Genomic DNA, 25,390 nt, shown 5'->3' with positions numbered 1-25,390 from the left:
TAGTGATTGCTGTATTTGGATTCCTGATTTTGTGACCTTCGTCCAGGACGGCATACTCCCAGTCCATCGGTATGAGGAAATCGGCATATGTCTGTAGTCCAGAATAAGTAGTGACAAGAACATGTCCGTCTCGAGCGACTCTATCAACGATGCGTTTCGCTGCCTTTTCAGATTTGGAAAGTCCAGTGCGTTGAGCCCCTAGCTCTCGGTACTCCATATCATCTTCTATCTTGCCCTCCCGGTTCACATCAAGCATGCCACTACCAGAAGTATGCAGAATGGAAACCCGCAACGGAGGCCACCAACGATGAAACTCGTTCACCCACTGTTTCAAGATCGTAGCAGGAGTGACGATGATGATGGGTTTCGTAATCTTTTTGGAATAATGCAGTCCTGCAAGAAATGAAATGACTTGGATTGTCTTGCCCAGACCCATTTCGTCTCCAATGATGCCACCGACCTGCTGTGAAAACAACTCCCATAGCCATTGTACGCCGGTCTTTTGGTAGTCAAATAGCGAGGGATAGATGTCGCCAGGTACTTTATATCCACCTTCGAAGTCGGCATCAGGCTTGTTGGGCAAAGGAACATGCCACTCGTCTTCGTCTGTGGGCTGTCCTCTGGCAGCACTCCTTCTCTTGACCCAACTTTGTAACCGAGATTGGTAGACTTGTTCATTTCCATCATCAATTCCAGTCAAGTCTTCTTCTTCGGTTCTTTTCGTTCTTACTCGTTTCTTGCCATTGGCAATGGAGAAGTCGCCATCAGCGTCTTCGTCGGTTGGTTCCTCATCGTCACCAGATTCGCCAATTTCAGCCAGGCCTTTATCGTCTAGATCCGGAATGTATGCATCATCATCATCATCATCATCATCGTCTTCGTTATCTTCATCGTCATTGTCATCTGTCTTCCTGCTTTGCAGCCTTCGCCTTTTCGCCGGCCTCTCGGACTGTTCTCCCTCCTCTTTCACGTCATCATGATCATCATTATCGGCAAAACCAGGCACCATCAGATCTCTGTGACTCTTTTGATTGTCCTCCGCTAGTGCTTCATCACCATCATTGTCGTTCTCTTGCTCTTCCTCGGCGTCCAACATGACGTCTGCCAAAGAACTCGATGTGCGAAGTAGCTGTCTACCCATTTTGGAAAAAGGTGTAATCTTGCCGGTACGAATAAGGAAATCACGCTGCGACTCTCCGGGCATACGACCTCCCTTCTCTTCCAGTAAACTAGAGCTAGCAGCATCGCCATCTTGTTGTCTATCATTCATGCGCTTCTGGATTTGTTCTAGGTCCTTGTTCAAGTCTTCGACTTGCGCCTGGTAATGCGCAATCTCGGCTCTTATTTTGTTCTTGGTCGCTTGATTTCCAAAAGCCGTGAGTTTTCTTTCTAGACGATGTATTTGACCTTCCAAACGGGCTTTATCGGATTCTGTCTTGTCTAATCGTTTCTGATCTCGTTCGGTGGCTTGTTCAAGTAACAAGACGTCTGCCTGGCGACCAATGTCACGTTCGAGATCATCTTGATCGCGGGCTCCTACTGCTAACGAGGCCAAACGTGTGGCTTCGTCAGCATCTTCATCATACGTAGGGATCTCGTCTTCTTGAATATCTGGATCCATTTTTTTTATTTGCACGTAGGTTGAGGAAGAAGACGGATGAATTGCGTCGCAAACGTTTGGACATGATGAAGTCATTGTCTTGGCGAGTCATGCACTCTATCTAATCACTCAGAGACGATTCAGGACCTTGATCAGATCACCGGTAACACCCATAGCAGTCACATCACCACCGGCGCTGTTGAACAGAGTAAGCTTGGTGTTGTTGGATAGAGAGAAGAGAAGGAAGACTTACCCAGCGCCTTGGATGATAAGGGGGTTGGAGCCGTAACGCTTGGTGTAGAAGTTGATGATGTTGTCGCTGCCCTTGAGAGCGGCGATAGGGTGGCTTGCATCGAATCTGTTTTACTTAGCATCGCGACTTTTCGTGCAAGGAGGAAAGAAGATGTCGTACTTTTGCAGGCCAACCTCGACCTTCTTGCTGGCAACATCGATAGATCCAACAAATCTGACAACCTTTCCTTCGCTGGCTGCCTCTTTCTTCAATGCCTCCATGTCGCTGTCAAAGTTGGGGAGCTTCTCGAGGAATTCGTCTCCGGACTGACAGGTCTCGAGTTCCCTGGGGATGAGGCTCTGGACCGGGAAAGATGTCGGGCTCTCGATAGGGAGACCTGCCAGTCTAGCGAGGATAGTGAGCTTTCTGGCGACGTCCAAGCCGTTGAGGTCATCTCTTGGGTCAGGCTCAGTGTATCCAAGCTCCTTCGCCTTCTTCACTTCAGCACTGAATTGGCCACCACCGCCTGCGACAGGCATGAAGCTGTTGAATAAGAAACTCATGGTACCAGAGAAAACACCCTCGATCTTGGTGACCTCGTCACCAGTCTCGACCAACTCTTTAAGTGTCGACAAAACCGGCAGACCGGCTCCGACGGTGGATTCATGGAAAAGATAACCTCCTTCGCCTGATCCATTGCTGGCAGCAGCGAACATGTCCTGCCATAGGTTGTAAGAGTCGGAGAAGCCCTTCTTGTTGGGGGTGACAATGGAGACACCTTTCCTCAAGAATCGGGGGTAGTTTTCGGCAATAGCAAGAGAGCTGGTGTTGTCTACAAGCACAACTTTCTCAGGAGCAGTAGCTAGATACTCGACAAGCATCTCATTATCAAGTACGGGCTGCTTGGACGCAGCAAGATCCTGTTCCCATGTCTCCAGCGACAATGGGCGGAAAGACTCCGAGAACAAAGTCTTGGAGCTGCGTGAAACAAGAATGAGATCCAGGCAGATTGGTTGACGGGCTTTGGCTAGTCTGGTCTTGAGAGCCTGCAGTTGACTCAGGAAGGCCTTTCCAACACCACCAACACCTTTGCTTGGTCAATATAAAACGTGTTAATTGACAGAAAAAGAACTCACCAATGACTGCAACATATACTTGACGAGGTGTAGGCATATTTGATGGAATTGGTACAAGATGTGTATCTTCTAATGATGCAGATCGATGTATGAGTCTCATCTTCAAAAAATACAAATGTGGGGGATGTTCCGATATCGTTATGCGTCAGTCTTTGGTGTGTCAAATCACACCTGCCCCACTAGTCACTAACACTACCTTACCCACTACTACCACTAGCTTGCATCTACGTCACGTTCCTGCCTATCCTGTATCGTACATTCCATTTATAATCATAATCATAATCATTTTCATTTTCATCAACACCATCACCAACGTCGACTTCAATGATACCATCCCTCATCATCATGCCACCCTCCCACGCAAACACTTCCGCAAAAGACGCTCCCCTCTACGGCGCTTCAAGAAAGAAACCCAAGAAAGAAATATCGTCAAGCACTACTCTTTCCTTTACTTCACAGCTATCATCTCTAATCTCTACTGCGACACCGTCATCCCGCCCTTCTCGCACCTCATCAAGAACAAAAGACGACATCTTCAAAACCCACAATAGAGGTTCTCAGACTCGTGCGCAAAAGGATTTAGAGGGTCAAAAACACAGCACATCCTCCGAGGCCCTCGACTCAGCACAATGGCATCGTTCAAAGAGAAGAATGGAGGAGAAGGCTCGTCTTTACGCCGCTATGAAGAGAGGAGACGTCGAGGATGTGGATGACAAATATGCCGTCGATTTCGACAGGAAGTGGGCAGAAAAAGACTCGGACCAAGACGACGACTCATCAGATGATGTCGACAGCGAGGATGAAGAGACCGTCGAATGGACCGACGAGTTTGGTCGTACGCGCACCGGATCACGACGGCAGATGTTACAAGAACAGCGTCAACAACATCTGACTGCCGAACTATCCACGCGCGCTCGTCCATCTCTACCTAGTAATCTTATCTACGGAGACACGGTGCAAGCGGAAGCCTTCAATCCAGACGAGGATCGAGCCCGACAGATGGAAGAATTGGCGGCGAAACGAGACAAAGAAGTCACTCCACCGCCTGATACTCATTTCGACTCGTCCAAAGAAGTCAGAGAAAAGGGTGTTGGTTTCATGCAATTCAGTCTCGATGCAGAGCATCGCAAGAAACAGATGGAGAACCTCGTAAAGGAGCGCGAGGAGACGGAGCGCAAACGCGCCGAACGCGAAGAAATGCTGCGTGATCGCAAGGCAGAAATCGAGAGACGAAGACGTGAAATTGCCGAGAAGAGAGGCAAGAGGAAGGCCGATGAATTTCTCGAAGGTCTGGGCGAAGAGTTGACTTCGCAGAAGACACGATCTGAGGACTGACCCATTAGCCATGATGAACATTAGTCTTGTCTCTAGCACCAAACGCGTGCGGTGAGTCGTTTCTTGTCTTGGAGAATTCATCTGGAGCGAGAGCCTCTTTTCTCCACATCTATACAACCAGCTGGAATCAAAGCTTCGATCGTCAAGCCTTGTCACGATCTGACTTGACCGGTATTTGGTGATCGAGTGGCTGAGCAACAAGTTCGCTGCTCTTGTTGATCCTACGTCAGCACTGATAGAGGGTAAGTCTTAAAGATAAGTTCTACTCCGTTTCCAATTTTCGGGGTCAGGAGCCCAAGTCTTTAGCCGAAGTTGTGTTGTAGTCGAGGAGCCCAGATGGAGACGAACTTTCATCCACGCTACTATCCTGTGCTGTTAACTCAATCTAACACCTAAACAATGGTCACTTGCGGCACTTTTCGAGGACAGCACGATGCCGAACCACGGCAGTATTGTCCGTAACCCGTTCGAATTTGTCCACACGTCCGAGGGTCCTGGCTAAGCTTTCTTGGAAAGAGCTGAAGAAAAGCCATCGCTGTAGTCCAAGGCAATGCAAACATGCATTCCTTGGAAGCAATATGATGGCGGCGGCGACGACAACGATGACAACAAGGAAGAACGACTTGACGATGGTGCAATCGAAGCTCACTCGCTCTACAACGTGCTAATCCTTGCACGCGGTATTCGGTTGAGATGGCTGAGATTTTATGTGCAAAGATGAGGATGTGTGACGGAGATGAGCTTCGATTGTATCGACTACAATGCACGACACGTCCACCTCCAATACCATGACCCCGCATAGCACACGAACAACTCAGGCGATGCATCAAAAGGCCTGTGTGCACTCGAAAAGTTGCGGTCAATCTCCATCTCAGCGAGTCAGGACAGCAACAGCATGGAACCACGATCGTTGTCTCGTCCATCACCGTATACATTGAAACGACCACCGCTCCATTTTCTTGCCTGATAGTCCCGACCCTAAAGACCCCTTCTCTTCTATTCACCGACAGCGAAGAAAATACGATATTCAGACTTAGTTCTCCACAAATACTCCATCTGGACATACTAGCCAGGTGGACCAACCACTATGGATGCCCGGGTGGATCTCCGAAGAAAAGTGCAATCACGATCCCAATGTCGCCATCGGTCCACTCGGATCTTACGTAGCCATACATCGCTTGTCAACGGAAGGAAGCATCAAAATGACAATTTGGCCATCGTAGCCGGTGTTGTTTGGTAATTCATACTGTCTATGCACGCCATGATGAGACACCAGAGTGGTGAAGATGAATGAAAGGTCTGCTGAGAGCAAAGGAGCAATCCCTGGATCGAGATCTGGAGATTGCTTCCTGTTATCATATCCGTAACTCCCCGAGTCCCCCTCATTACAATAAAGATCATTGGCCTTCCGAAAAATCCGGCGGCGACAAAATAGCTGTCAGAAGAGGGTATAGTCGCGAAAGATGAAGAAAAGGAGAAACGCCCGCATCCACAGAAAGACTGTGTGACTTTCCACGATAAAAACAAGGGCCCTTATGACTTGAACATGCCACGGCCGAGCTTGACGCTCTTCCTCCATTTCTTGCCGAGAGATGTGCTACCTCGTCTGGTGAGGCTAGCGCCGCGTCCACTTGAGGAAGCGTCGCTGTCGACATCCTCGGGTGCAGCTTCTTCGTCTTTCTTGATCCAGTCTTCCCGCTCCGGGTTTTTGAACATGTCTGTACAAGATATCAGTATTGGTCATAGAGTGTAGAGGAGGCAAAGAAACTTACAGTAGTTGAGACGATAATTCATCATCCTTGCTCTGGCACCAGGGTCCAGATCGACATCGTAGTCACTCTCTGCACTGCGACTGCTTGATCTGGACAGCGAAGAAGAGCTGTTCGTTGCGTTGCTGCTCGTCCTCCTGTCCAGTCCTCGAGGCGACATTGATGTGCGACGATCGTTGGCGCCAGAGTTTGCTCTCGATCTCGTTGATGTGCTACCGCCAAAAAGTCGGTGTGTGGCGTTGTCGATGAGTTCAGAGGTTGAGCCACACCACGGACAATCTTCGTTTCTCGTCTCCCATCCCTCGAGTCGTAGCTTTTCTTGACAGTTGGAAAGGTTCGTGTTTGGTGAACAGGATCTCAATAGTGTATACCATCGATGAGAGCATGGTTGCATCGAGACATTAAGGTTTGCAACACACATCTTAGGTATTGTTTTTTGTTTTTGTTTTTGTTGTTTTTCCAGAGTGGCGAGTGTGGATGATGCTTGCCTTTATGTAGTCTGTCGTTGTCTCACACCGTCACTTGTGTTAAGTAAAGACCGGTCTGATTGACATGCACCAGTGTTTATAGTGTGTGGGCTTGTGCTATATTGCCCTTTCCCGCCCGAGGTATGATGGTCGCAAGAAGGTTTGAGATTCGCGGGGTAAATGTCGACGATCACAAGGAAAGCAACTCAGGTGATTTGATCTGCAAAGAAAAAAAAATGCGGTACGACACACGACTTATAGACCCAGTCCGGATCAGAAAGGAGAGGAAAATATGGCGTGGTCGTGTCACAACAGAGACTAGACAAATCAAACGTGGGCCGCCAAGGATCGATTAGGTGTGATGTGTTACGCTATGCCACGTTGATTGGAAATACCAAGAGACACTTGACAAAGAGAAGAGGTCAAGGCAGCAGCAATATATGTACCATTGCATTTGTTCTGGTGTACGGAGTTATTTGTGATTGCTATCCATGGATACTTTGGGAGCTGAGCGGTCCCGTCCTTTCCCCGGACCGTGGCTGCTTGCGAGACAAAACGTCTGAGCCCATCCGTATGGTGCCGTTCATGGAACAGAAGGAGAAAGCATGATACTCCTTGCTACAGTAACATGAAGTCATTCCCTCTTCGAAGCCCAAGGTAGACGCCTCGGGAGATCCGTGTCACCGGATTAGCAAACGCGAAACGTCCTCCGCCCACCCGCGACGTCTAGCTTCATAAATAGCGTTTGAGATGCAGTGAACATCTCAGGTACAAACAAACAGTGATCAAAGGTGTCTCTCGTTTAGAGATATCTATCACACGGCTCTGCTGTTGAGTATACCACGTGGACCCTGATATTCGGGCATATTTTTCTTGTTGGATGTTTCATTCTAATCTATTTCACATGTGATGACGATGACAGATGGTTGATGCGAAACGAACCAAAGCGTCTAGACACACGCGTCCAGAACCTCACGAAACCATGATTCATGCCCAATCAATCTTATTTTGAGTACACATACCACGAGCCAACAGCGTTCGGAAAACCTCCCACTTCAGCTTTCCTCACTTCTACACTTATAGATAATCCCTGTCTAGTGGCTCGCTGATCTTCCCCGGGGTAAGGCACCCCTTCAGAACGCCACATACCATAATCATTTCCACCTCTTTTCTTTCCTCTTCTTACACCGCGACTTCGAGGTTGCGTGTTTGTTGAGATAGGTAGATAAAGCTATCTTATCGATGCGATCTTATTAACCCGTCAGCCTTGCAGCCTTGCCTCTTACACATGGATGGATTCCGTGAAAACACATTTAGTCCTTACCGACTTGTGAGAGTCAGTCATGCTTGACACACACACACAGACACACATGCACGCGATGCCTTGCTTGGTCGCTTACTTGCTTAGTCGCTTGCTTGCTTGCGAAAAGTCATTCCTTGCTGCGCATGACATGTGAGAGTTTGTGTGTGCGTATCTCTCATTTCTCGACATCCAAGCAATCTCTCTGATCTCGGTCCCACGTGAAGTATCACCTTATACCTCCGTACATGCCTATAAAGTGACGGAATCCATCGGATTTGCACTGCTGTGTAAGGCCTACTAACCGACCAACCAAAAAAGACGTGACGACTCTACCTGTCACACACCTCTTGCTCATCTTATCGTAGTCATCATGATCAGGATGAGGCTGTGTTCGCTCGCTCGCAGATACTAACCTCACTCTCGAAACCTTACGATCTTTGCTTTTCACTTTGTGGCTTTTGTTCAAGCTCATCCATCAGAAACTCTGGTACGAGAGTCCAGCTCTACAATCAATACTGTACACATCTAAGCCACCACCCCTTTTTTGCTTCCTTCTCCCCCACATTACAACGACGATAAGACGCCGGATCGCGAATGCGGCATATTGCACAACAACTGCTGCTACAGTTGCTACAGCTGCTGCGCCCACCCACCATCTACCCGTACCGTAATTCGATGCGATGCGACAAAGTAAAAAGAAGGTTCGGGTCGGATGTATCTGTACCCGGACTTGTACTTGTACACATATACTGTGTGTCTGAGCAATTTAAGGGTTATAGCGGACGCCACAGGGTCAGTCAGTAATGGAGGAGGCTTGCTTCCTTACATGCATGCGGTATTTGTACGTGTGCTCTTCGGAAGGTGGCTTCATTCGATGGCTGAGTTTGCTTGACTAGTATGAGGTGCTAGCCAGCTGGGTGTCCTGCCAGCCACTCCCGCCCGCCTTCACATGTTCGCTGGGTGTGATACTGTATGTGCAGATACTGTGACTGGATATGCATAACGCTGTACTCTAAGGATAAAATACAGAATGTATACGCCGCCTTGGTATCCCCTGCACAAAGACTGCAAATGATAAAGTACAGCATAATAGTACATGCAAGGTGCTATAGGTTTCTAGCCGCTCACTGCCGCTCTGCTCTGCTTGTGCTTGTGCTTGTGCTGTGCCTCCGCATTGGCTAGTGGTGCATGGCTAGGTATGGGGACGATAGGCGGGGCGCTGGGGAAAAAAAAACGGGGAGCGGAGTATTGGTGGAGGTGAAGGTGGAGTCTTGTATATACCTGGGTACATGTACGGTAGTGGGTACTGTCATATGCATAAGGTACCTTACCTACCTTAGGTAAGTGTTCGTGACCTGCTACTACAGTACTCTACTGGGGTAAAGTACTTTATGGTCGGTATCTCGAGTACCTAGGTGTTGATTCAGAGAGTCGAATTGCTCGGTATGACTCGAAGACTCGTCATCTTTGAATCGATCGATGCATACATGACTTTCACGTTCGACTGCGACGAAGCGGGCAAAAGGTATTGGTTTGGAAAACACCTCATACAATGGAATGAGACTCGTCGCTTCTCTTTTTCGATAGTCTGATGGGATATTAGTGCTGACATGAAGAGCGAGACTGATCATTTCGCAAAGACTTTGTCAGCCCCGACGTGCATATTTTGTCTCTAGTAACACTCGATATGTATCCAACGATGGTATCGCTGATATGATCCTCAAAAGAGGAGAGAATAAGAAAAGAGCGAATAAAGGGTATCTTCGCGAGACAGAAACCATGAATGCAGAACTCCGTCCCTAATGCTCACACAACACAGCGCCCAGAGTCGAAAACGAAACCAAAAGAGAAGGAAAAAACATGATAGTATTATTGAGATGCATGTACTGATGCAGAGAAAATCGTCCGGAACCAGCCGGCCTCTCTCCTTGATTTTGTTGGCGTATCGTAAGTGAGTGTAATGGTATTCAAAGAACAGTGTAGTAGACAGCGGGCGCGACGATGGTGTTTCCAAGAAGCGTGTGCGTGTGTCGAGTTGCGCTTGACCAGCACTTGCGCCAAAGCAGCCACTGCCAATATAAGGTAGGAAGTCGCAGATGGCGACAGAGAAGTCTATGACAACGACACCAGCGGCGCATCATTATCATCATCATCATCTGCGCAATCTCCCTCGAGCAACCTCCTCCCTTCCTCAGCGCACTTGATATCGCAATCTGAATACTTCTGCTCAGGCACCGTCGTCGCCGTCTCTCGTCGCCGAACCCCCGGACCAGCAGTCGCAATGCCCACGAGCGTAACACAAATCACGACCGCCGTCGCCGCGCCCACCCACGCGATCGCGGACCACGCCAGCGCCTCGAAAAACCCCATGCGGAACTGCGGCAGCAGATTCGTCGAGCAGAGCAATACGCTGCTCCAGAAAGGAGCCGCGACGAGGATGGGCGCGAAGGACTGGATCGTGTCGCGGCGGGTTTGAGACGTGGAGATGCAGTGGTGGTGGGTGAAGTTGAGGAGGAGCAGGGCTGTGAGGAGGAAGGAGAGGGCGTAGACTAGGGCTAGGCAGGCGCCGAAGACGAGCGTGTTCTGGAGCACGATTGGGGTTTTGCTTGTTGTTTCTGTGGGGAACATTTCGAGGTTTTTCTTCTTGGTCTTGTAAATGAAAGTGTGCTTTAGGACAAAGAGAGGCTATAACAGGACGAGAAACACAAAAAGAGAGAAAATTGGCTGCGGGTCTGAATATCTACCGGATCTGTGTGGCTCTTATAAGGAAAATGCCCCAAAGATCGTCTTTCGCATGACTGCAGTCTGATACGACAGCTGACGTCTTACGCTTACCCGCCGAGTTTCAAGACTGTACTGGTATGCCTCAAAGAGGAAAAACCAGAGGTGCTTGATTGTAGATCTTTTAGGAGAGGTGAAACGGGGAAAAGGACGACTCGCAATAGACAAGAATAGAAATCATGAAACCCCGGTTTTGTTATCATAGCGTCTGGCCGTGCGTGGCACGCGTACAGGTATAACTGTGCTGTAGCAGCGAAAAATTGAAACTCATTATGATCTTTTGATAAAACCCCACAACCGTAAAACGCCTCGATGCAAGTAGTGTAATATATGAACAAGAAAATGATACGCTAGATAAGCAAAACAAAATCAGAGGACGCCAAAATTGCCAGCAAAAATGGTAAAGGTAGTGATGGCAACAACCATCATTCCAAGCATGAATCCCATAGTCTGTCTTTCCATGTTGCTCATGGCGCCACTGCAAGTAACACACTTCCAGCCTTCGTTGAGTCCCTTGTATGGCTGAGGGGTGTACATGGCAAACACGTGCTGAGTGTAGGCAGCAAGATGACCATACTGTGCGGTCTGAGTGACGTCGATAGCAGCGTCGTGGATCATCAAGGTGTAAGTCTCGGTCAAGAGCGGCATGGTTCCGGTCTCCCTCGTGTCCCAAGTCACAGCGCCGGTGGCGTTTCCGATCGTCTGGTTCATAGCAAGAGTATATGTGGCCGAGTTGGCAGTGCAAGTGGCGAGAATATCGACGGCGGTGGGAGTGACGGACAAACTGGTGTAGTTCCAGGCAAAAGTGACATTGTCACCAATCTTGTAGTAACTCGACGAGTCGGTTGCGGCGGGCACGAGCATGCTGATGCCACCGAAACCGACCGAGTTTCCATATGTCTTGGTTGTGGCAGCCGAACTCTTTCCTGTTGATTTGCCCGTGGTCTTTGCTGATCCCGTCGACTTTGCAGTGCCCGAGCCCGATGAGCCAGAAGGCTTCGCGCTTGAAGCTCCCGATGAGGCGGCGGCGCTGCTCTTGTCGGTAGCAGACGCCTTTGAGAATTGGGTGGAGGAAGAATCGCCATCGGAAGACTTGGACTCGTTTGCTTGGGTGGCGCTGGCACTGGCGCTGGCGCTCCCACTGTTGCTCTTGCTGGGTTGTGCGAATGTGGCGGTAGGAACTGGTGAGTAATGAAACGTCAGTCCTTCATTGTTCCCCTTTTGGTTTCATCTTCTTCTTGTCATCGTACCATTTGCATCCTCACTCGAGCTGTCTTGGTCCTGTCTCCTGAACAAATTTTCAATCCTCTGAACCGCCTTGTTTTCCGTCAACGAGTCCATAGACCATGCCGAGATTGTCGTGGAAAGAAGGGCAATCGAGAGGAGTTGACTCGGACGCATGATTGCCGTCGATCGATCGGTCTTATTTCGAGTTGGTGGACGTGGATCGACGCGTGACTAAAGGACAGTTTGTGTGATTCTCAACGAGTGGCTGAGGTATTCCTCTTCGGACAAGACTGATTTTGGGATGATGGCGGTGATAATGATGATAAGAAAAAGGATTGGAAAGAAGTTCGGATTGTATTCGTACAACAATCCAACGCTTAACTGGCAGGAGGGGACGGGACCGACGTTTTGCCTGGTCAAAGCGTCTGGGCGGCGTGGAGATATTTCTATTTTGGGATCCTCGATTCCCGCCTCTTTTCTTTCACCTGTTGTTATATTACAGCATGTATACACTGCAGACATGTATATCTCCTCTGCAATACACTTGCATGGTATATGCAGTGACACACGGATGAGGAACCGCGATGAATTACTGCGTGCCAAGTTAAGCCGACATCTCAATACTCTTATACAATCACATGTGCGACGATGCATTCACGCAGACTCATTGACAATTGACAGCATGTAGAATAAAATCCGACAACTTCAATATACATATCAATGCTATCCCAAAACACCCATATTCTCCGGGACTTCTCTTAGTCCCTAGCAATGACCGTGCCTCTATCAAGTGTACACCCTTCCACATGTCCCGTCATGTCATGCTTTTAACTAAGCAGAGCGACAACCACACCTCCGGCAGCAAAAAGGCCTTCGATTGCTCCACCAGGGAGCATCACACCATCTCCAGTGGCCGCCGACGACGCTGCACTGACCGCAGCTGATGTAGCTGAGCCGACAAGACCAGACGTACCACCTGAGGTCAATGAGTTCAGACGAGAGCTGGCGCTGTTGATCACTCCACCGACTCCTCCCGTTGCAGTAGATGATCCCGAAGAACCAGTCATGGATGCTGACGAGGAGCCAGAAGAGCCAGAAGAGCTACTTCCTGACATGCTGCTTCCTGAGGTGCTCGAGGCACTGCTACCAGAAGTGCTCGAGAGAGATGCAGAGCTGCTGCTGCCAGAAGTGCTAGATCCTGAGGCAGAGGCGGCGGTGGAAGAGCCACTTCCCAAGACTGCTGAAGATGCGCGTGACACGACCAGAGAAGAAAGGCCGCCGACTATCCCTGAACTTAGCCCTTGAGCAGAGGCAGTAGTTGCGGCGAGGAGCAGAGAGGCGATGATTGTGGAACGCATGCTTGACTTGGTTCTGATATCGGATATAGTTTTGGTCTTGGTATTATTTTTTGAGCTTCTTCTATTTCGTGAAAAGTGAATGGTCGAGATGAAGAGGAAACACGACGAGGAGAAGCTGCTACTTAACCCATTTCTGTTCACGCAGCCGCCATTCACGGAGTGGTAATAATGCCTTCCCGTCTTTCGAGTCGATCGTGACGATGCATGACTTGAATCTACTGGGTTGAGCAGCTTTAGACTTTATAACGTCGTGGTAAGGGTGGTGGAACCTCCTAGACAGGGCAAGGTAAGGTAGCTTTCGACAGTACCATGCTGTGAGGTCTTGAGAGTTCTGAATTACCCGTCATCGTGATACATGAACGTATCACGGTAAGACAAATCTCACAAGAGAGACATTTGGCCGGAGAACATGTGGAGAAGACGTGGGGAAGGCTGTTTGCCAAGAATTGCCAGAATGACGATTTCCAACGGTCGTTCGTCCTCTTTCGTCTTGAGCTCGCGACAACACCGAAGATGGTTGTGAGAGACAAATGAACATGTCGGATTATGAGTATCCATCGCTGCGGCAGCGAATTCAAGCAATTGTCGATCAGGTCAAGGTTTGTCGCAAGATCAAAAAAAGAAAGGAAACACTTCGTGCTAATCATCAATAGTCCACTCTTTACCTTCCTATCAGAGTAGCAACCTCCAATCTAGCCATCCGGACATATCTTACCTCAATCCTCCTCTTCACCACTTCTTTCTTCCTGTTCGTATTGGCTGTGACCGCATACGTTGCGTTCTATTGGTCTTATATCCCAAGAATCGGCTTCACCAGAGAGTTGCATCTTCAATTTGATCATGCTGCCAATCTCACTGTTGATTCACTACCGCCGCATCCATGGGGTGTCGTTGATCTAACGCCGGAGATTGTCAGTCAACAACTTTATGACATAACAATCCATTTGGCGCTGCCTCGTACTCCTGAGAACACCATGGAAGGCAATTTTATGATTGACGCATCCTTGCTTGGACCCAAGACGCCTGCCCTGTTGGAACAAAACCAGCCTGTTATAGCTCACAACAGGCGATCTGCCATCCTTACGTACTACAGCAAAGAAATCGATCTTGCTAAGAAATTGCTACGTCTTCCAGGATATCTTATCGGCTTCTACACAGAAACCGAAGACATTGAGATTCAGCTATTCGAAGGTGTAGAGTTCGCCCGGGGCTGGAGAAACATTCCTTCCGTGCTCAAAGTAGAGATACAGAGCCGGAGCAGGAAAATGCAAATCTACTCTTGCAAGCTTTCTTTTCACGCTAGATTCAGAGGTCTACGCTGGATCATGTATAACTATCGCGTCGCGAGCGCCATCTTCTTCGTCACTTCCTTCTGGATGACAGAGATGGCGGCTATGAGTGCAGCTTGGCTTGCACTGAGTCTGTTCGTCTTTCCCAAGACAGAGATCAAGACAGAGCCAAGAGCCATCAAGCAAGAAGAGGAAGAAGAAGAAGAAGAAGAAGAAGAGCAAAAGCTATCTGACACGGAACGGATTTTCCCCTCCTATGGTGGTGCACCAGTCATGAAGTATCAAAGCCCAGACGAAGATCGTCAAAGCAAAAGAGAACCAGACAGTGTGGATCCTTTTCCACTTTTGATTCAGCAAGCTGGGGAAGCTGCAGACGATGAAGAGGAAGAGGATGACTTTGTACTTGACTCGGGATTAGGTACAAGTCTGGAAAGCAGCGCTGGAGGAATCAATCAGACCCGTCGAAGGAAAAGCGGCAGGCTGAGGAACAATAGTTAACGTGTTAGATACCCATTGCTATACAAAGGAAACATCGTCATCATTTTGGTCAAATCAAGGAAGTCAATGCCGGCATTCCGAGATCTACTGTACCTTCCCCACACATTTTATGCAACCTCACTCTCTCCCAAAAGGTGCTTGTGATGTACAAAAGAAGTATTGTACAGACAGAAGATCTGCCGACTTTATCCATTCCAAGCATTTGCGTGATATTCGACTCGTCGTCATTGGATCACTCTAGTTTCGCGTTCCCGCGGGGCCCAGATCGCTAAAGCACAGAAGCAAGGTTTTACCCCAACATCATACCCCGACATGATGCCAGAACCTAAATCAACCAACCTCACGCCTCGCCCCCTTTTCACTGCATTCCATATGACGGTCCAAGAGCAGAAAGAAGGCCCGTGAACGCATGACTACCAACCCAAAAACCAAGGAAGAGAACCCCGATTGTACTAGACTTGCCTTAGTATGCGGGACACGAGCTCGGATCGCCACAGGTGGCTCGTTCGCCGCCACACGCACACACAAGGTGGATGCTGGCATCATTGACGGAGAAGAAGTGCTCTGCCAGTAGAAGCACGAGTAACAGTAAAAGTGAAGGCAAGAGAGACCCGAAGTAGAGAGATGGGCTCCACAAAAGTCTAAATTCCTCATGACAACCAGAACCACTCCAATCCAAGGCAAGGGGCGGACATGATTCGTATTCAATGAGGTAAGAGTTCCCTGGTGGACAAAGCTTGTTGCGTAGACTAGGTCGTCCCACAGCCATTCAAGGTATCGAAAGTGTTTCATGCCTTGTTTTGTGATGGAAGAGTTGGAGAGGGGAAAGTGTTAAGATGGAGGTGGTATATAAAGTATGGTTTCCCTGAGAGTTGAAGGATGATCTTCACACATCACATCAATCACTCAAGCCAACCACTTTTCCTCCAAAATCAAACCACAAACCCAAAACATTAAAATGCGTACCACCATCGTCGCCTCTCTCCTCCTCTCGGCTGGCGCTCTCGCCAATGCCCAAGCCTCAGCAGCATCGTCCGTAGCATCGTCGGCCGCCTCTGCCGGCGCCTCTGCAGTGTCCTCTCTCGCAGGACTCAGCTCATCGTCGGCCTCATCGGCGTCCAGCTCTGCCTCATCAGCCGCCAGCTCTGCATCATCATCCATGTCGTCGCAGATGTCCGAGTCATCATCCGCCTCATCTGTCAACAGCTCAGCCATGTCCTCAGCTGCCAGCGCCGGCGCCTCAGCCTCCAGCTCTGCTGCTTCGATCGCTTCGTCCGCTAGTTCCAAGGCTGCCACCGCCACTGGATCTGCTGCCTCGTCTCTTCAGTCGTCTGCTAGCTCCGTCGCTGCCTCGGCCTCCTCCAGAGCCTCCAGTGCCGCCTCGGGTGCTTCATCGGCTGTCTCTTCGGTCGCTTCATCCGTTTCTTCCGAGGGCGCTGGTATCGCTCTTGCCATGCCCACGGGTGGATACGTCGCTGTCGGCGGTGTCGTCGCTGCTCTTTTCCTTTAAATATCCAGAAGGGGTTAATATTGTCATCATCCTCCGTAGTTTATAATCAAAACACTTTTCTTCTTTCTAGACCATGACTCTGTCCCTGTACATCATCTTCGGTTCCAAGTGATCGTCGGTTCATTGACGTTTACCTAAATGCACATGAGGCATGATCGCCATGACTTGCAATGATTTGCATATGCACTCAAGGTCCAGCATTAATCATTCAATCTCTTTCACACCTCCACACATCCAAGACTCTTTACCACTCTCGAATCTTGACACTCGAATCTCACGAGTCCACCGAAGACTTACGAGATCTTGTAGGACATAATGAAGCCACCTTTCTAGCTAGATTAGTCGCGACCTCGTGGGAGTCGAGCGTGATAGCTGCTGTCTGTGAATGCCAAATACTGTCGCATACCAGTCGAGCACTGTGAAGCTTATCATGTTGTTTGGAGCCTGTTATTTGCTAGGAGGCAAATTGCACTCTACATCATCTCCCTTATTATGTTTATGACTGGGGCATACCGTATCTGTCGGATATGTGTGCTGTCTACGAAGGTATATCTCTCAGCAAAGCAAGTCGTGTCGCAAATAAAGCCCAACCCTGATTCGTCCGGAGGTGAAGCTCCATCTCCGCCGCCAAATACAGGAGTACATTGTGACCTGAGCACCAAAACATTCACCCTCTACGTCACTTTTTGCTTACCATTTACTTTTGAGTGATAAACAACGTTCATGATGGTCGCCTCACGCTGGGCCAACGACGAAGAAGACGCACTGATAGATGCGCAGCGTAAAAAGGAGAAAGAAGAAAAGAAACGAGCAAAAGCCGAGAAAGCGCGCAAACATGAACATGAAGCAGCGGCAGCCGCAGCCGCAGCAGAGGCAGCAAAAGCACAACAACAAGAACAACAAGACGACCGACCAGCGAAGAGGAGACGCTTGTCAGAGGATGATACCACGCCTGCAACAAGGACGCTTCTGCGTTTCCAGACTCCCAGTTGGACGCCAGCGAGGAGCATCGACGAGTTCGAACGTCTGAACCACATCGAAGAGGGATCATATGGATTCGTGTCGCGCGCAAAAGACTCGACGACGGGACAGGTCGTGGCGATCAAGAAATTGAAAATGGACGTCAGTGCGGCGCGATACGGGTTTCCTATCACTGCGCTGCGGGAGATACAGACGCTCAATGCTGCGCGCGGGCATAGACATATCGTCGAGCTGCGAGAGGTGGTCGTCGGGCAGAACCTTGTAGGAGAGAAAGGCGAGGTCTTTCTGGTCATGGACTTCTTGGAACATGATCTCAAAACACTCATGGAAGAGATGGAAGAGCCGTTTCTACCCAGTGAGGTCAAGACGCTGATGTTGCAACTTGGAAGCGCAATTGAGTTTCTGCACGATCGCTGGATCTTGCACGTACGTTTTGCATGTCGCCGTCTTGTTGAGTGAAGGAACTAACATGTTACAGCGCGATCTGAAAACATCCAATATCCTTATGAACAACCGTGGCGAGATCAAACTGGCAGACTTTGGCATGGCTCGATTCATCGGATCACCACCCCCAGCAAATCTCACCGCCCTAGTGGTCACCCTTTGGTATCGCTCTCCTGAATTGCTACTAGGCGCACCGATCTACGACAACGGCGTCGACATGTGGAGTCTGGGCTGCATCTTTGGCGAGCTACTGACCAATACTCCGCTCCTTCAAGGCAAGAACGAAGTCGAGCAACTCAGCAAAATCTTTGACCTTTGCGGGATCCCAACCGAACAGACATGGCCAGGATTTCGAAGACTACCGAATGCGAAATCATTACGTCTACCTATGAACCCTGGTCCGCAGAACCCGACCGCGAAGATCAGAGCTAAGTTCCCCTTTCTCACTGCGTCTGGCACAAGTCTGCTGTCGGCGCTCCTGTCGTTAGATCCCGCGAATCGACCATCGGCCAAGGAGGTGCTCGAACACGGCTACTTCAAGGAAGATCCAAGACCGAAAAGCACAGCCATGTTCCCGACATTCCCAAGCAAAGCAGGACAAGAGAGGCGCAGACGTGTCAGGACGCCAAATGCACCTACAAGGAACGGCGAAGCCGGTGCAGATGTGGATTTCAGCGGTCTTTTCGCCGGAAGGGCAGATGAAGAGCAAGGCGCTGGGTTCAGTCTGAAGATGGGCTAGAGAGAAGAAAGAAGCAGATGAAACGAAGATACCCTATTTGGCAGAATTTATGATGACACTTCTACCGCGTTGCAATTTCTTTGACCTACTTCATGTTATGCTCGTAGTATGATGAGATGAACAATAACTACCAAAGTAAGGTAAGGTACGTCAAGATAGGTAGTAGAGATTACCCCAGAAAATCATGTACTTGTGTCACAATCCACCAAAAAAAGCCTGGCTCAAGTCATGGTGCCCCACCGACGCATTAAAAAGTTGCCGGGTCCTTGTGCAAAAAATAAATTGGGATCCAATCGAACGGACGAAATGCCGATCTCAAAGAATGAGCAAGAAATGACAATGACAATAAAATGAGGGGTTTCCTTTCGCATATATGACTGTAATTGTATGTTTATCTCGACCTCTCTTCTTCGCTACTGCATACTTTATACCTGTCGCCTCGCCATCCGTAGCGTGTGCATACATCTCTTTTGAACCAAGACGGCCTCATCGCATAAACCGGAGGAGGTCTGGAAGCAAGACACGGGCAGAAACAGAGGAAAAGAAACCCAACTGAGCCCCGAGCAGCATGTCACGAGGTGGAAGAGGAGGAGGATGGGGTGGAGGAGGAGCCGGAGGAGGACCAAATGCAGCTGGCAAAATGGGTGGACAAGCACTGCCGTGGGAATGGGATGCAGACCTGGAGAGTAAATTGAACTCCAGGCCGTCTGAGAAGTTTCCTGTAAGTTGATGCACTTGTGTTTCTTCTGGTCTTTGGTCGCTATTGAAACAAGCTGCTGCTGTTGCTGCTGCTGCTGCTGTTCCTGCCATTCTCGACCTTATCTGTCTACCCCGCCTTTTCTCTCCTTCCCTCTATCTCACATACACACACTCTCTGGCATCCATCTCTCTATCTCTCGACCCATCACTCATCCCTCCTCTTCTCTTGCCCTTCCACATGACACATGCACGCCCTGTCGCAAGAGGCATGCGCAACAGAAGATGGCATCGCCACCAGCCCAGCAAGACTACACCAGCGCAACCTACTACAACTCCGCTGCCGCCGCTCATCTAAACAACTTTTCTTCTCCTCTACCAAAGACTGACAACCATCCTTCTTTCTTCCAGCCAATCGCGCCTCCGACCGCCGAGCCTCCATCTGCATACGAACGACGCTCGTGTTCGCACTATCGTACGTTGAGAGCGCGCGTCCATGATGGCCCATTCTACAGCATTCTCGACTCGTCGGCGCGAGTGTCCAAAAAGTCAATGTCGAATCTGTCGTCCTCGACCACAAAACGCTCCGCTCCTTCGCCTCCTGCCGCGCATTTTGATCCTTTCGAAGGCGCGCAGACTTATTCGCAGCGCTTTGTAAGAAAGAGAAACACCCTACCGAGACTCAGCACACGTCCGTTCGTCATGGAGTTCTTTCCCCGAGAGTTATGGTCCACCATCGATCCGAGCAATCGAGGAGGAGTCGGAACGAAGAGAGGCTTGCAACTACACACGCGAACAAAAGTCGACAAATGGGCTCTCCTCGCCAATCTCAACGGAAACGACAGCAACGGCAGCGACGAAGCCAACGGTGGAAATGCAAATGACGACGAGCACGAAAACGACGATGATGCGGACCCCAAGCCGGACGACGAAGATCAGCAGGACGAAGACCCTGACCAGTTTGCGGAAGACGAGGAAGACGACGACGATGACTACAATGCTGAGAACTATTTTGATGGTGGAGATGACGATGATTACGGCGGTGATGAAGGCGGAGGTGGAGATGGTGATGATTTTTAGTTGAATTTCCTTTTGTCTTGATACCCAGATACCATAGAAATTGATATCCATCCGGGGGGCCAGACTCCTTCGCTCACTTGGGTCTGATCCGTCTAATTGTGACTACCCCTGTTGTACCATCCAGTTCCCAGCCTACTCTGTCTTCTTTCACGAGCAGACTCCACTCTCTGTCTGCTGACTTCTCGACAAACACACGATCAGCACTGAGATACGCCCTCCCAAGAGCAGCGAGTGCATGCCTCCGCACCTCTGCCTCTTTCCACCCCATGAGAACCCTGCAAGCCCCGTCGACCTGCCTCCTGACTCTCCAGAACGCAACCCAGTCGTCCGCGACCAATGCCTTTAAACATCGGTCTACTTTCCAGTCTTTCACGCCGTGGCGCTTTCTCACACGGAACGCCTCGTGTAGATCACCTTGTCTACACGCAAGATCCAATATCAAATACGAAACAAATTCATGCAATTCGGTCAAGGGCAGCGGTGTGGCAGGATGAATCTTCTGCAGCAGATACAGCAAGGACGGAGAGTAAGACTCATAGTGACCAAAAGGATGAATCGTCGTTCTTGTTATGAAGATGTAAACCCTCTGGGCGAATGCGTCGGTCCGTTGCGTAGAGACTATTGCTTCTCGGAGCTTGCGCATCGCAGAAAAGATGATGGGGATCTCGTTTGTGTTCGGTGACGACGAGTCCGCACTTTTCGTGCTCGTCGACGACGACTCGTCGAGTGATAAACTCGCAAACACTTGGTCTAGCTTCTCGCCTGTTCCGCATGCTGCGCAGAATTTCATGTATCGAGATACTATCGTCTCGAAATATGCCTCTTGCGTCTTGGGGTCTGATAGTCGTGTTTCACCTTTGGATGGCAGGCCGTACGTCGTCAATGGATCTACCGCTGCGGTACGTAGACGAGACCATGCTCCCGAGGGACCACGTCGGGGTGGTGGTCTTGATGACATTTGTTATGATTTGATTGATCTTCGATAGACTTGTTTTGTGTTCTACTGTACAGTACCTAAGTGGGGCAGTAATTGTTGATATCCAGACCCCGCCAAGATCGTCGACCCATCAAGGTCCTTCCTAAATCAGTCCACCCGCTTGTACCCGCCTGCCTGGTACTTTTGACCTTTCGCGCGTCAACGTCAAGTACCATACCTTGACCGACAGACCATGAGTAGACGCAAGGAGACTCCGTCAACAATGACAGAGAGAGTAGAAGAAAAAGTCTCAAAGGCCCTAACAGTTCTCTGGAACGACATCCCATCTTGGCAGCAAGACAACCACTACATCCACTCAGGATACAGACCGCCGACGAATAGCTACCGGAAATCCGCGGCGAGTCTGGCATATATCCATAATGAGACAGTGAACATATGGTCTCATCTTCTCGGGGCAGTGTTCGCCCTCTCCTTCTCTCTATACTTCTACCACCTCTTACATCCTCGATACGAAGATGCCAACACGGCAGATATCATGGTCTTCGGTTGCTTCTTTGCCGGCGCTGCTACCTGCTTGGGTATGTCGGCTACATATCATACCATCAGCAATCACTCGCAGAAAGTCAATCGTATCGGCAATCAACTCGATTACGTCGGCATCGTGTGTTTGATCTGGGGCAGTTTCATACCCTCGATTTACTACGGCTTCTTCGACGATCCTACCTATCGATGGACTTATTGGACCATGGTGAGTCTCTTCTGTCTACACGTCACCAGACTCCGATACTGATAGCATTAGATCACCATCATCGGTGCGGGCTGTGTCACGGTCTCCGTGAACCCCAAGTTCCGCACTCCTACCTGGCGACCCTTTCGGGCCGGCATGTTCGTGGCCATGGGTCTTAGTGCCGTCGTACCCATCATCCATGGTACTTTTCTCTATGGCATCGCTCAGCTTCAACGTCAGATCGGTCTGTCATATCTGGTCACTATGGGGGCGTTGTATATCCTTGGTGCAACGATTTACGCCGTAAGTTTTCTCCTCTTGTTTCATGATTGCACATCCGAAATTGACTTGACGATCTCAGGCTCGCATACCAGAAAAGTACAAGCCAGGTGCTTTCGACATCTGGGGCAGCTCCCATCAGATCTTTCATCTTCTTGTCTTGGCGGCCGCCGCCACTCATTTAATGGGTTTGTTACAGGCTTTTGACTATGAACAGAGCCGACGTACAGTGCATTTGCCTACTCACATAAAGACTAGACCCGAGGACTTGTGGCGTGGCGGATCGATATAGACGCGCATGTTGATATACAATAGATGACCATAGACGGCGAGTGCCACAGGGATGGAACTGAGTAGTTACAGTCTGTATTATTTGGACGAAATAGTCTAAAAAAGGGTATCAAATGCAAGAGGAGAGAGACGTGGCGCGGTCACACGTCCTCTCTGAAAATCACCTGTTCCTTCTCCTTCTCATCAGCGGCCGGGCCGCCTTCGATGTGCTCACCGAAGGCAGACTCCTTCGCAGCCACAGTCTCGACCTTGGCTCCGAACGAGCTCTTCACAGCGTTGCTCTTCCATGGCTTGATGTCGGCATCGAACAAGATGTCAATCTCCTCGAGCGTCTTGCCTTGAGTCTCGGGGTACATGAAAAAGATGTGGAAGGTCATGGCGAAGCAGAAGACGCCGAAAATGATATAAGTGCGCCACTGGATGTTGGTGAAAGAGGGAGCCACGAAGTAAGCCAGAGCAAAGTTGAAGATCCAGTTGGTCTGCGTCTGTTGTTAGTACATTGTTTGCGGACTTTTCATGTTACAGAGTCAAAACCTACGGCTGCAGAGAGACCGACACCCTTGGCACGGTATTTGAGCGGGAAGACCTCCGATGCATAGACCCATCCGGTAGGAGCCCAGGTCAAACCGTAGATGCCGACGAAGATGTACGATACGGCAATGACACCTGTCGAAGCTGAAGAGCCCTCGGGCAACGCCCAGCGCAAGTTGGCGTTTCCATCCACGGAGTCCACGTAGTGACCATACGATGCCATGGTGCCAGCAATGGCGAAATGGCAGACACAGCAGGCGAGCGCACCGAAGATGAGGAGTTGTCTTCTTCCGATGCGGTCGATGAAGGGAAGCATGACTCCGGTTGTGACGAGGAAGATAACGTATTGGATGACTGCCGAGTAGAGAGTGACGTTGCCGCTCTGTGAGGAGGTTAGCTGTGGTGTCACGAACGAGACGAAAACATAACTTACGAGGCCAGCCATCTGAAAAACATAGACAATGTAGTACATGGCTACGTTGCCACCGAGCAGTTGTTGCCACATCTGGACCGAGGTACCACAGAGAGTTCGCTTCCAGATTTTGGGGCCGAAAAGACCGAAGAAAGAGACGTTCTTGGACTCTTGAGCAATGCGGGCGGCTTCGCGGACTTCGAGATATTCGGCTTGAACAACCGGGTCGGTCGTGTCGCCGTTTCCGTGCAACAAAGCCAGAGTATCAAGACATTCCTCCCAGCGCTCCTTGGCACCCAACCATCGGGGAGACTCAGGGAAGAAGAACAAGGCGCCGAAGAGGATGAATCCAGGAACACCCTGAATACCCCAAGCGATCCTGAACGCGGAAGGACCTTCGACAAAGGTGCATCCGTAGCAGATCAGGTACATGATGAGCATACCCCATTCGATCGCCCACTGTTGAACTCCAACAATACGGCCTCTGATTCTGCTAGGGGCGAGTTCGGCAAGGTACACGCAGACCTGAGAAGAAGTGACACCGACGGAAAGACCAGAGATCAGACGCCCGACGATGAGTTGAGCGATGTTCTGAGAAGAGCATTGGATAGCGGCGCCGACGACCCAGACCAAAGACGCAGCCATGAGTGCACCACGGCGACCGAATCGATCAGAGAGGAAACCAGCCGCGAGTGCTCCGAGGAAAGAACCACCAGACATGGAAGCTGTGATTCCACCCTGGGTGTTCGAGTCGGGATGGTTGAAGAACTCAAGATACTGAGGAGTATCAATCCATGCGCTCATGGAACTGACATCGAATCCAAAGAGAGCACCACCAATGGTGCCGAAAGCGGCGAGCACATAGATGTTCGAAAACTTATACATGTCGGCGGGTGTGGAGAAGGAAAGTGAGGAAGTGTCCCATGGGGAAATGGAGGAGGATCCGCTCTACTTAAAAACCTGGAGGAGTTCATGCTGTAGTATGGTAGTGACCTACTCCTACTACGACGTGTGGATCCCACATCATATAATCGAGTGATCTCATATCCTGTCGTGTCTTCGTGGTTGTAAAGGACCATCGAAAGTGTCCGTGCCGCGGAGTAATGCCGAGCTGGTTCAGGCATGGTAGGCATGATACCAAAAAAGACACTCCCGTTGGATGCGACGTTACTCGTCCTCGCACCTCAACGGCAGGCTTGAACCCTGACGTGATTGGTCCTGATGATTCAGGCAATATACGAAAGCAAAAGCGAGCTGGTGCTTTGACTCTCTTTTTTCTTTCCGGCGCAGTAACAAGCACAGGTTTAAAGTGCAAAGTGGAGACCCTCCACTTGCCTCCAGCTTTTCCTCCGCCCAATATCTCCATCCCCCGGACCTTGATTGTGAGAGGGCTCCACAACTGGGGCAAGACAATGGTCGCGCTATCACTGAAAATGGAAATTCGCGGGTATATCGCGCCCCCGGACGATTGTATGTCCAAACGAAGTGCTGCATTTCAACCGAGAGTCATCATATTCTGCCATGAGCAACGGAAGACGACGACCAGCGACGACGACGTAAGAGGCGCCGACTTTGCCATTATTAGGATTGTGCCAATTAAGCCTATCCCTACTCAAGATATATGCTTTGCGATACTTTTGTGAATCTTTAATCTGACTACTGCTGTGTTTTCCGTGACTGTCTCCTCTGTATAGGCAAATGGTTGCACTATGGACCAAAAGATTTATCGGTAGAGGCGATTCATGCTGTGACTCTTACTCCTGCAAGC

The 25,390-nt window shown here is 49.9% G+C and overlaps 10 protein-coding genes across 12 annotated transcripts; 5 read left to right on the top strand and 5 right to left on the bottom strand.

Annotated features, from left to right (window-relative positions):
* Window positions 1–1,729: 1,729 nt before the first annotated feature.
* On the bottom strand, window positions 1,730–3,005 carry AAFC00_001549 (uncharacterized protein; the record flags this gene model as incomplete). Its single annotated transcript, XM_069340757.1, has 4 exons — window positions 1,730–1,796; window positions 1,854–1,958; window positions 2,013–2,919; window positions 2,969–3,005. The coding sequence occupies 4 exons, from the start codon at window positions 3,003–3,005 to the stop codon at window positions 1,730–1,732; spliced, it is 1,116 nt and encodes a 371-aa protein (XP_069204230.1).
* A 308-nt stretch (window positions 3,006–3,313) lies between these two features.
* AAFC00_001548 (uncharacterized protein) lies at window positions 3,314–4,303 on the top strand (the record flags this gene model as incomplete). The annotated part of the gene is made up of 1 exon (XM_069340756.1): window positions 3,314–4,303. The coding sequence occupies one exon, from the start codon at window positions 3,314–3,316 to the stop codon at window positions 4,301–4,303; it is 990 nt and encodes a 329-aa protein (XP_069204229.1).
* A 1,533-nt stretch (window positions 4,304–5,836) lies between these two features.
* AAFC00_001547 (uncharacterized protein) lies at window positions 5,837–6,493 on the bottom strand (the record flags this gene model as incomplete). 2 transcript variants are annotated; one of them, XM_069340754.1, is made up of 2 exons in its annotated part: window positions 5,837–6,021; window positions 6,076–6,493. In XM_069340754.1, the coding sequence occupies 2 exons, from the start codon at window positions 6,491–6,493 to the stop codon at window positions 5,837–5,839; spliced, it is 603 nt and encodes a 200-aa protein (XP_069204227.1). The 2 variants fall into 2 exon arrangements, with proteins under 2 accessions (XP_069204227.1, XP_069204228.1); XM_069340755.1 differs by having other exon boundaries at window positions 6,076–6,232.
* Window positions 6,494–10,992: 4,499 nt separating this feature from the next.
* AAFC00_001546 (uncharacterized protein) lies at window positions 10,993–12,024 on the bottom strand (the record flags this gene model as incomplete). The annotated part of the gene is made up of 2 exons (XM_069340753.1): window positions 10,993–11,804; window positions 11,874–12,024. 2 exons carry the CDS (start codon window positions 12,022–12,024, stop codon window positions 10,993–10,995), a joined length of 963 nt encoding a protein of 320 aa, XP_069204226.1.
* Window positions 12,025–12,677: 653 nt separating this feature from the next.
* Window positions 12,678–13,208, bottom strand: AAFC00_001545 (uncharacterized protein; the record flags this gene model as incomplete). The annotated part of the gene is made up of 1 exon (XM_069340751.1): window positions 12,678–13,208. The coding sequence occupies one exon, from the start codon at window positions 13,206–13,208 to the stop codon at window positions 12,678–12,680; it is 531 nt and encodes a 176-aa protein (XP_069204225.1).
* A 536-nt stretch (window positions 13,209–13,744) lies between these two features.
* Window positions 13,745–14,995, top strand: AAFC00_001544 (uncharacterized protein; the record flags this gene model as incomplete). The annotated part of the gene is made up of 2 exons (XM_069340750.1): window positions 13,745–13,807; window positions 13,862–14,995. The coding sequence occupies 2 exons, from the start codon at window positions 13,745–13,747 to the stop codon at window positions 14,993–14,995; spliced, it is 1,197 nt and encodes a 398-aa protein (XP_069204224.1).
* Window positions 14,996–17,231: 2,236 nt separating this feature from the next.
* On the top strand, window positions 17,232–18,669 carry AAFC00_001543 (uncharacterized protein; the record flags this gene model as incomplete). Its single annotated transcript, XM_069340749.1, has 2 exons — window positions 17,232–17,912; window positions 17,965–18,669. 2 exons carry the CDS (start codon window positions 17,232–17,234, stop codon window positions 18,667–18,669), a joined length of 1,386 nt encoding a protein of 461 aa, XP_069204223.1.
* A 568-nt stretch (window positions 18,670–19,237) lies between these two features.
* On the top strand, window positions 19,238–20,445 carry AAFC00_001542 (uncharacterized protein; the record flags this gene model as incomplete). 2 transcript variants are annotated; one of them, XM_069340747.1, is made up of 2 exons in its annotated part: window positions 19,238–19,390; window positions 19,777–20,445. In XM_069340747.1, the coding sequence occupies 2 exons, from the start codon at window positions 19,238–19,240 to the stop codon at window positions 20,443–20,445; spliced, it is 822 nt and encodes a 273-aa protein (XP_069204221.1). The 2 variants fall into 2 exon arrangements, with proteins under 2 accessions (XP_069204221.1, XP_069204222.1); XM_069340748.1 differs by having other exon boundaries at window positions 19,310–19,390.
* A 1,169-nt stretch (window positions 20,446–21,614) lies between these two features.
* On the top strand, window positions 21,615–22,680 carry AAFC00_001541 (uncharacterized protein; the record flags this gene model as incomplete). The annotated part of the gene is made up of 3 exons (XM_069340746.1): window positions 21,615–22,130; window positions 22,182–22,412; window positions 22,471–22,680. The coding sequence occupies 3 exons, from the start codon at window positions 21,615–21,617 to the stop codon at window positions 22,678–22,680; spliced, it is 957 nt and encodes a 318-aa protein (XP_069204220.1).
* A 139-nt stretch (window positions 22,681–22,819) lies between these two features.
* Window positions 22,820–24,507, bottom strand: AAFC00_001540 (uncharacterized protein; the record flags this gene model as incomplete). Its single annotated transcript, XM_069340745.1, has 3 exons — window positions 22,820–23,158; window positions 23,218–23,592; window positions 23,644–24,507. 3 exons carry the CDS (start codon window positions 24,505–24,507, stop codon window positions 22,820–22,822), a joined length of 1,578 nt encoding a protein of 525 aa, XP_069204219.1.
* Between the last annotated feature and the right edge of the window lie 883 nt (window positions 24,508–25,390).

This window comes from Neodothiora populina (genome assembly GCF_041146345.1).
Source record: "Neodothiora populina strain CPC 39397 chromosome Unknown canker_contig_12, whole genome shotgun sequence".
In the NCBI taxonomy this organism is placed as follows: domain Eukaryota; kingdom Fungi; phylum Ascomycota; class Dothideomycetes; order Dothideales; family Dothioraceae; genus Neodothiora; species Neodothiora populina.
Note: the sequence above shows the minus strand (reverse complement) of the source record. Positions and strands in the feature narration are given on the sequence as shown.